Source organism: Cryptotermes secundus, unplaced genomic scaffold (assembly GCF_002891405.2).
Source record: "Cryptotermes secundus unplaced genomic scaffold, Csec_1.0 scaffold116, whole genome shotgun sequence".
NCBI classification, from domain to species: Eukaryota; Metazoa; Arthropoda; class Insecta; order Blattodea; family Kalotermitidae; genus Cryptotermes; species Cryptotermes secundus.
The window spans coordinates 784,991-795,730 of record NW_019732857.1 but is presented as its reverse complement, the minus strand read 5'-3'; the positions used below and the strand labels follow the sequence as shown (position 1 = coordinate 795,730).

General features: G+C 40.7%; 1 protein-coding gene across 4 annotated transcripts in view; it reads right to left on the bottom strand.

Moving 5' to 3' along the window:
- The window catches only part of LOC111867756 (lipase 3-like), a 33,866-nt gene that overhangs the window by 12,812 nt on the left and 10,314 nt on the right, over positions 1–10,740 (bottom strand). For all 4 annotated transcript variants that reach the window (XM_023857889.2, XM_023857891.2, XM_023857890.2 and 1 more), the window contains exon 3: positions 2,758–2,956. In XM_023857889.2, the coding sequence (XP_023713657.1) occupies positions 2,758–2,956 (199 nt within the window). The remainder of the gene's footprint in view (positions 1–2,757; positions 2,957–10,740) is intronic.

Below are 10,740 nucleotides of genomic sequence, written 5' to 3'. Positions count from 1 at the left end.
GGGGGGGGGGGAGGAGACAGAAGAATTAACTTTTATTTCTATGAAGAAATTGTTAGCAGAACATTTCTCTATCACAGGAGGTTGCTGTACGTGCTAAATACGTGGATGTAAACCGGAATTCGTCGGAACTAGTTTACGTCTTCTGCCCCGAAGATGGAAGCAGCGGATATATCCGAAACGCCGTTCCTTTTCCGCCATGCTACATGGTATCATACCCTCCGAAGACCGTAATCTTAACATTAACAGCCATAACAACCTCAAGCAGAGCCATGCTGCTTCGTGCTGTTTTTTTTTTTTTNTTTTATTGGCTTATTAATCGACGTTGAAATTGGGGGTGACATGTTTCCTCCGAAACTTCGGTTGACTTTCAACGGGCTACATAGCGTTATATACCAGAGGACAGAACTCTTAACATGAAATTTCGTTTCGATTCTGCCATGTAGTCTATAGTAGGTTACAGAGCCATAATATGACAAGTGTTTAAGCATCAGTTTAAATTAATGTAGATTTTTATGGATCTAGGATATACCATTCAATGTTGTGGCTCGATATGGGCTGGGTGGCCATGGTTTGATTCCTGGCAGCGTAGAAATATTTGTTTTGCCACCGCATCTAGACGCCTAACATATTCTAAGACTCCACTCGGACTCGTATTACAAATGAGTACGGGTTGCATTTTCCCCGGAATGAAGTGGTTTAAGTGTGAAGCTCACTCTCATCTAGTGACAAGGTTGCAGACGTGTGTGGCTTTATCTCCAGCCCTCCATACATCTTCATGGCTTCGTGATGAATTAAATATAACTGTGAAATCTTGGCCTTTCTGAGTTACGTTGTAAGCATTTATGATTGAGTTATATAGCTATAATTTTTTTCCTAGAAGGACGCTGATAATGTTGAATAGTGAGGTCGTGTGTCCTCGTGCTTGACCTTCGAAAATAATCAACATAGTCATTTTAAACGTCCTTGTCGTATTTCCTTTAAGACAACTCTTTTTTTTTCTGTGGCGCAACATCCCGAATTTAGGCCTTGGCCTACCTCCATGAAACTCTCTGTTTCACTTCGGTTTACTAGATCTTACACATTCGGTAGGACTCCTTGGGCGAGTGATCAGCTCGTCGCAAGGCCTCTACCTGTAGACAAACACAGAAAAACGCACACAAACATCCATGCCCTGAGTGGGATTCGAACCCACGATCCCGGCTTCCGAGCGAGCGAAGACAGTGCATGCCTTAGACCGCTCGGCTACCGTGACCGGCCTAAGACAACTCATAGTCGATGTTATTCCCCTCAGAAATAAACGTTAAATCGATTGACATGTTAGGTATACATTTTGTTTTGAATTTGCCGTGATGCTGGAAGTACTGAACTGCAGCATGTGTGGACGTCTGAATAGTTTGAAGGTCATTTGCCTGGTCATAGCTCAGGCGGTTAGTTGCTGGCTTCCCACCACTGCTGCCTGGTTTCGATTCTAGGTCGGGTCATATGGGATTTGTGGTGGACTAATTGGCTGTGGGGCAGGTTTTCTCCGATTACTTCCGTTTCCCTGCCACTTCGCATTCTACAATTCCACTCTACTGTTCCATATAAATTAACTGTTGAATTATCGCCTCTATATAGTCAGCGTCGTTAAGTAAGAAACTAAAAAAAACTTGTAGATCCCAAAGGGTTCTGTAGATGGTGTATACTTACTTATGGAGCTGAGCCCTTCTGGAGGAGCCGCCAATTCTGCAGCTACTCAAGAATTTCCCAGCATTTTATGGAACCCGAAGGTTCATTACCGTGTTCACAAGAGCCCTCCATTGGTCTCTATCCTGAGCCAGATCAATCCAATCCATACTATCCTATCTCTCTAAGATCAATTTTAATATTGTCCACCCACCTACCCTTTGGTCTTCCAAGTGGTCTCTTTCCTTCTGCCTTTCCCACCTATATCCTATATGCATTCCTCGTCTCCCCCATTCGTGCTAAATGACCTGCCCACCTCATCCTCCTTGACTTGATCATTCTAATTATACTTTGAGAAGAGTACAAGTTATGAAGCTCCTCATTATGCAGTTTTCTCCAACCTCCAGTCATTTCATCTCTCTTCTGTCCAACTATTCTCCTCAACACCCTGTTCTCAAACACCCTCACTCTATAACAGAGACCAAGTTTCACACCCATACAGAACCACAGGCAAAATGACGACGATGGTGTACAACACACAGAATTAATGGGGGTTTTGGACTTTTTCCATCTTCCGGTATTCTAGAGAATAGAAAACACGAAGTTTCGGAAAATGAATTTGTTTCCGTCCTCAGGAGAGAGGGAGGTAGAAATTTATCTACCACTAGTGCCATCTATGGAGTAAAATCTGAACACTCGAGACCAAACGCTTGTGGAAAGACATGAAGAATCTGTCATGTGATACAGATCTTCTCTGTGAGTTAGAAACCTCATTACCTATGAGGGGGATACAGACGGGAGAAATGTCAGAATTAGGTTGGCTGATTGGATTGATTAAGCTTGCCATACGGGCCGAATCTTTATAATAAAGAAACTTGAAGATCCTTGGCACCTTGCAATTTCTTCAGGCCTAAGCCTAACAAGTTTGGGATTGTTGTTGATATATGGTGATCTCGTATGGCCTACATATTCTGAGTATTTAATCAAGGACTTTAATGTCATTGGCACGTATTATCACTTGGGTCTGATCCAAAATGCGACAGAGAGACTGACCTTCCTTAAACGTGATTAAGATTTACTTGTTCTTTTTACCTAGTCCCTTGTGGGGACCAGCGATGACCCAGTCCGCTGAACTGCCGAGAAGGCCGTGCAGTAGAAGTACGGGCGGTCTGTCATCTGCCTGCTGCTCTGTCGGTGTGTGTGGGATGCGATGAACTGTCAGAACGTAGCCGTCGGCAGTGCGTACCTTGTGCGTCTCTTCCGGATAGCTGTATTTCGTGATCAGCTGCGGCTGTGGGTGCGGAGCAAGCGCTGTGTGAATGCATGTGCGTGGTGTGCTGCACACATTTTGCTACGAATTCACAATGGAGAATGACTGAACGTCGCGGCCAAATGGTTAGCAGTTGTGCCTCATATTTGATATATCCCAGGTTCAAATCTCGGCCTGGAGACCGTCTACCCTTACTGTGGGTTTTCGTGGTTTACTCAGCCTCTCCAGCAAAATGGCGGGGTAGGAACTCAAATTAGGACATGACCGCTTCTTCCAAACCCTTTCCAATTCATTAATCATCCTAACCATTCGACGTCACATCCGGGCTGCCGACAATATCGTTAATTGTCTCCTCCATCTGAACGGAGAATAGTAGGTCTTACCTCCACAACTTCAGATTATTTGTGGATCATACCCTGCACTTGGTTTTGATATCTTCACGAAACATTACTTGTATCCTGTCGCTGTCATAACCTGCTTTACATGACGCTCGAATCCGAGTTTATCGAGTTTCTCAGAAGTGGCTCACCTTGCTATACGTCTATCTATCTATCTATCTATCTATCTATCTATCTATCTATCTATCTATCTATCTATCTATCTATCTATCTATCTATCTATCTATCTATCTATCTATCTATCTATCTATCTATCTATCTATCTATCTATCTATCTATCTATCTATCTATCTATCTATCTATCTATCTATCTATCTATCTATCTATCTATCTATCTATCTATCTATCTATCTATCTATCTATCTATCTATCTATCTATCTATCTATCTATCTATCTATCTATCTATCTATCTATCTATCTATCTATCTATCTATCTATCTATCTATCTATCTATCTATCTATCTATCTATCTATCTATCTATCTATCTATCTATCTATCTATCTATCTATCTATCTATCTATCTATCTATCTATCTATCTATCTATCTATCTATCTATCTATCTCTGCCTGCCTTCCTGCCTCTCTGTCTGTCTATGGCTCTACAGCTCTCTTTTGGGTCTTGGCGGCTCTTTCAGTTTCCTGACTTTTACACAGTCGGTAAGACTGCTTGGGCGGGGAAACGGCCCGTCGGAAGGCCTCTACATGCACACAGGAGAATACAAACACAGAATAAATGCACACCAATATCCATGCTTGAAGTGGGATTCGAACCTAAGATCCCAGTATTCGAGCAGACGAGGACAGTTCGTGTCTCAGACCGCGCGGCCACTGTGATTGGCTGCAGAACATTATACGTAATATAAAATATGGATAGTTTTAAGCTACAGCCTTTTACGTAAACACTTTTCGTTATACTAAATGATTAACGGAATAAAATAAATGTTTTCTGATTTCGTAACATGAATAATTGTATTATATATGCAAACTAACGGATTTGACGATGCCTGTGTTTGTAATTCTTTGTGTCATTGAGACATAGTCGTGCATATAACAGCTTACTAATGGATTTGCTAATAATTTAGATAAGTTTTACTCGAAAACTGATGCGAAGCTAATGTATTTCGATAAACACACCTGTAAATTTATCCATAATTTAAATATTACGCCGTATGACTGATGATAAAATCTAAAAAGAAACATGCAAATAAACAGTATTTCAGAAGAAAGGAGTTCAGCCTATTTCAGCTGATTCTCCTCACACGTTTTAATTAGGTAAATTGTAATCTTCTTTGTACAAACTTTGTATCTGCAGTAAGTAACCATTAGGCCAATTCATTCATTCATTCTTTCTTTCATCAATGGCTCTACAGCCTTTTGTTGGGCCCTAATCTTTCTTACACAGACAGTAAGACTCCTTGGGCGAGTGACCAGACCGTCTCAAGGCCGCTAACTACACACATGACAGCAAAAACACGGAATAAATGCACACACGGACATCCATGCCTTTGAGTGAGATTCGAACCCAAGATCCCAGCGTTCAAGCGAGCGAAGACTGTTCATGCCTTAGACCGCGCAGCCGCTGTGATCAGCATGAGTTGAATTAGTCATGCTACATCTTAAAGAAGGCGTTAAGGAAGGAAAGTTTACTTCATGGAACAGAGTACGTCTCAAGAAACCAACTCTCGCTTTAGGGTGTACCCTCCTTTTATGGAAGTCAGAGGGTCAATACCATGCAACTTGATGCTATCTATAGCCAGGTGAATCCAGTCTACATTCCTCGCACTCATTAATTTGAGACAACTTCAGTACTGCAGTTTGTAAAACAAGTATTCCCTCCTGCTTTTGTTATTGCTGCAGAGAAAGAAATTGTATATACTGCATCATGTCGAGCTTGGTTTATGCAGTTCAGACATGTTACCATGATACAGACAGTTAAATCCTTAAAATTACGTTACAGATGCACTGATGTCGTTGGGAACATGACATAATAGGTTGTCTGACCTTGGATAGTCGTAAAAGCTAACGTAAACTTCTTTCTAAAACGGTCATTTTAACGTGAATAACCACAACCATGAAATTAATCGAAATATAAGAGTTTTACAATATTCAGGTATTGAGGGGGGTTCAACAAATAGCATCCTACCTCTAGATTCTATACCTCAGACCTTCAAAGATTCTAAAATTAATATCTGAAAATCGTTTCGAAACTACTATGTCTAGCGGCCAGAGAAATATTGCATAGGGACCTAAAACTGGAGACCATCCTGGAATTAATTAGATATACGTGTCAAGTGGCTGCCACCTGCTCACACTGATTCCTCGCTCGCGGAGTTTTTATATCCTGAAGATGGAGGTGATAGTTCCTCCGAAAAGTCGCTTTGCACAATATCCGCACGGCACCACATCCAAGAGGACGACTTTCTTCTTATAGTTACCGTCGTGAAAACCTCAAATCTTACACGTTATTTCTGTTTTATAGTGCATACCGTGCACATTGCTCTGTGTGTCTTTTGCTTGAAACTCAATTGGTGATTAATAAGCACTTGATAATAGATTGTCACTTTCTGATATCCTCATGGCCAACGCCGTTTTCTGCCCGTAAATAGTAAGTCTGATTATGCATGACACTGTTGAAATCTCTTCCTCATTTACACTTGTATTTGTGTACAGTTTCTACTCCATTTTGTGCAACTACCGTCTTCAGAAGTATCCAAAAGTACAGTAGCTTGCTGGGAATACTCGTGTTTCGTTATTTCCTATATATGTATCAGTTATGTAAGACACATTAAAAAAATTAACTATCTGTAAGAATTGTTCCAAATTCATTAGACATATTTGTGTGTAACGATTCCTTTGATTTTCATACTGGTTTGAGGGTTATATATATTTCTGTCCACTGAATATTTTGTTCTCACTGACAACAACATTTTGTTTCCAGGAACATTGCCATGCACCTCCTCAGCATCCGAAAATTGAACTTGCCTCTGTTTCTTCCTCGTCGGCACTTCTCACGGCACGTGTTGCTTTTTAAATATGACAGACCTTACATTTACCACTTATTATGAGAATTATGTTCTGATGCATAGTTCTTCTTCTTCTTCATGAACATAAACGAGGGTTAGGTCTTAAGGCCTGTCCCTTTATAGCTCAAGGTGTTCTGATCTTTCCGGCTTTTTATGGGTCTTCCCTGGGTTGATATCGAAAAGCTAGTTTGAGTAAGCTATTTCTGTCCATTCTTTCCAGGTGATCTAACCAGCTTTCTGATACGAGTATAATTTTACGTCTTAAGTAAGGTTATTCGCTTTTAACCTATGCTAGAGTTTCCTTCGCGGTTCAGTTTCGTAAGGTCAATTAATGGTCTTAAGATTTTTATTTGTGTAGCTTCCAGTTTTGAGGCATTCCTCTTATTCGTAATTAAGTTTTCACTGCCGGAGCACAAAGCTGCTTTAGAAATAATGTTACATATTTGTAATTTTGTCTCTGTTGCCATATTTTCAAGTGACCTTCAATTATATCGAGCGTTATATTATATCTTTTTATATTTATGCTAATATCTTTAACATCATTTGATGTTCGATAGCTTAAGTAATTAAAAATAGAAACATGTTCTATAATAGTTCCTTACATTTCTAGTTTGAGCCTTTTTATGTTCCGTCCCCTCCTACAGAATCCTGTTGCTTCTGTTTTGGAAAGGGATATTTTCATGTCATACTTTTAATTACTTTATTTGGCTTATTTATGTCATTTGTAACTCGTCATCGGATTTTTCTATTATAACATGATCATCCCCATATAATGTTGTTTATTTTCCCTACGGTAAATTGACTGTCATTTATAGCTGTTTTTTTTTTTCTTTGGCACTACGAGTACAGCCCCAGTGGGCCTAGGCTTACCTCCGTTCACTTCGGTTTTTCTAGATCTTACACATTCGGTAGGACTCCTTGGGCGGGTGATCAGCTCGTCGCAAGGCCTCTACATGTACACAAACACAGAAAAACGCACACACACACAAACTAAACATCCATGCCCCGAGTGGGATTCGAACCCACGATCCCGGTTTCCAAGCGAGCGAAGACAGTACATGCCTTAGACCTCTCGGCTACTGTGACCGACTTTATAGCTGTTTAGTGTCCACTTTTTTATATCTCTATTAATGTAAGTATTAGGCGAGTGATGACAATCTACATTCTTGTCTTACTCCTTTGTTGGTGTAGATTGCTTCTGATATTTGCCATCTTCAAGGTGGGTGGGCCTTTACTTTCTCGTAGTGAGAAGGCCTGTGTATTTCTGTGATCCAGAAAGGGTGGAATGCGGGGGGCTGAAGTTCCTGACAGGTCTAACCAAGCTTGTAAGGTCTAAGGTGAGTGACCAGACCAAAGAGAGTCCAATCAGACTTCTCAGAGTCTTGAAGTGGCACCACAACTGGATTTTCGTTGCGAAATGGTGGTAGCCTATCGAGGGGACTCAACATAGTACTCAAGAACAGCTAAAGGGCAACCAAAACAAATAAAGTACATATACCGAATCATTAAAATATTCCACTGGAAGCAAGGATTAATTGAAATCCCGTTCTATTGTGTTACCTATTGATGGTGGATTCATTATTATGGATTGGTCTGTCAACGAAGGAAAATTCTGTACGCGTTTGAAAGTTATACGAATACACAAATAATTCTGAGATGGCGGGATAAGCCAGTGTGCTTAGCCCATGAAGGGAGGAGGAAGAGAACAAGAAGAAGAAGAAGAAGAAGAAGAAGAAAGGAAGAAAGAAAGAAAGAAAGAAAGAAAGAAAGAAAGAAAGAAAGAAAGGACAATGCAGAAGTCGCAATAAGACTTTTTTCAGGTTCAAAGTAAGTTCCTGCGTACCGTTTATGCAATTTTCTTGAAATAGCTGCGACAAGGAACTGTATTCATGCCAATGGATTCGAAGAGCTTTCTATTTGCAAACTTAATAAGGATGTAAATTTACAAATCTACAATGCTTCCTACTATTAGCCATATTTATACTGGAGAATTATAAAACATTTTATGTTAGGTTCCTTTTATGTGTGTTTATTTCTCAGTCGTTGAAATGAATTATGATGCGTTTGAACAAGAGCGGGATTATCCAACAGACTAACAATATGTATGGGGGCAGCGCCATAGCTCAAGCAGTTAGCCGCTGGCTTCCCACCGCGGCGGCCAGAGTTCGATCCCGGGTCTGGTCAAGAGGGATTTGTGGTTGACAAAGTGGCACAGGGGCGAATTTTCTCCGAATACTTCGGTTTCCCCTGCCAATCTTCATTCCACCAAATTCTCCATCATCATAATCACCTGTGGCAGGCTACAATAGGCCAATCAATGGCCGCCGTGCCGAGAGGACCCAGTTGGACTCCACCCCTTACTAAGCGAATAAAAGGAAACAATACGTATGACTCAGGTGAACATTGCTTGTAGTAATCTTCAACTTGTGTAGAGAAATTTCCGTTTCTACGGTTTTGTAAGTCACGAGACATTATTTTTAAACACAATAGTACGGGCTGCAATTTGGAATTTGTTTTTCTAGTCTATAAAGTTCAATCGTCTATTTATGGAATGGAGCTCTTATTTAACGGGAATGTGGAGAATACTGAGTAATGAGGAGCTTCATAATTTGTATTCCTTATCGAATATTATGAAAATCAGATCAATAAGGATGAGATGACTCGAATATGTAGCACGCATGGGAGAAATTAAAAATTGGTATGAAATTTATGTCGGAAACCCTGAAAAGATAGAAAATAAGATCTAAAGATAGAATAATAATAATAATAATAATAATAAAACATACCTTAAAAATTAAGTGTAAAATTTGGACTAAATTAAAAATATGAAGAATGTCGTCTTCTGGGTTGTGACGCCGTGTAAATCTCGTGTGAATTGACGTTTCGGAGGGACGTATCGCCTCAATATTCAGGGTAGAATAATCCACGAGTGAGGAAAAAGCTTGAGTAGGTGGCTGCAGACTGAACCGACGTTCCTCCAAGATGTCGGTTCACACAAGACCTACACGGCGCCACATCTCAGAAGACGGCATTCTTCATAGACACCGCCGTGAAACCTCAGATCTTACGTAAATTAATCGTAGTTCAGGATGAGGCTAGTGGCGGACTCTCGTGAAAACTGTAATAAGCATACGGGTCATAAAAGGCGAGGCATATCATAACTAGCTGTGCCTATTAATCTTTCAAGAATTCTGCGCCAAGGAGTTAGGTTCGTTCACCATTAAGTTAAATAATTCTTACTAACTTAGCGGTTCCATCTTAATACAAGTGCCTGTACGTGTTTGGGGCTACTAAAACAGCTTATAATTAGCAAGTAAATATTTATTATACCTCGGATGAACCGATTCGTTATCCTGAAGAGTCTTTCCAGTTTCACTTTTGAGGAATTAATGTTGTATCGGAACAATTCAGAGGGTCTTTTCCGTGACGAATAAGGACAGCGTATTTAATAATTGAGCCTCAGGCCTCGTTACTCTGCTGTCACATCTGCGTGACAAAAATTTGTATACACGAGTCCTGAAGCGTCTTCTCTTGTTCCTCCTGTCGACGTGCTGAACGAAACAGCTCCCAACGGCGGTGTTTTACTCTATGAGATGCGTACTGTTGCGTGAAGCCATTACCTCGCAGTATTATGAAACCCTCTCAATATTCTGTGTAACCTACCTATACAAAAATACCATCTACAAGTTACTTAAAACGTTCGCTTTCCTCAACATCTTCAGGCAAACTGCAAAACGGTAACGTATTAAACAGACATGGACATCTTCATTTCATATGCACATTTCACATCTCGCCGTCCACTGGACTCTACATAATCTGGACAGTTGATAGGGCTACATCAAATAACAAGAAGTTCTGGGAAGAATCAATCGTATATTTTCCTTTGATACGGGGTGGACTGCATAGAAAACAAAAAGAGGTTGGACACAGACAAACAAACAGCAAAATGATCTCATAAGCCTCCTAATAAAAATGTTGGGGGGATACAGAAACAGACAGTAAGGCGATCTCATAAGCTTATAGGGTATTGAGACTGTAATGACAGATATACGATCGCCTCCATGGTCTAGTGGTCAGAGTTCCTGGCTACAGATCCAGAGGTCCGGGCTCGATTACCGGCGCTACTAGTGTTATGTCACTAATCCTTACGACAGGGGTGGATTGGTAGTCCCACCACTGTCTCCACTGTTATGCCACCAGTTACGGGGGTATGGACTAAGGAAACGTCTGAATAGCTTTCTCTATCGTTGCTTCATGGCTAGGGGCTCTCTGTTCACCGGGCTTGTCAGGAGGGCGCAGGTGCGAAATGTGGAAGGGGAGAAAATCACCACAAAAACCCACATCCTCACCCTATGCTACACTATATTAGTAAAAACACAATC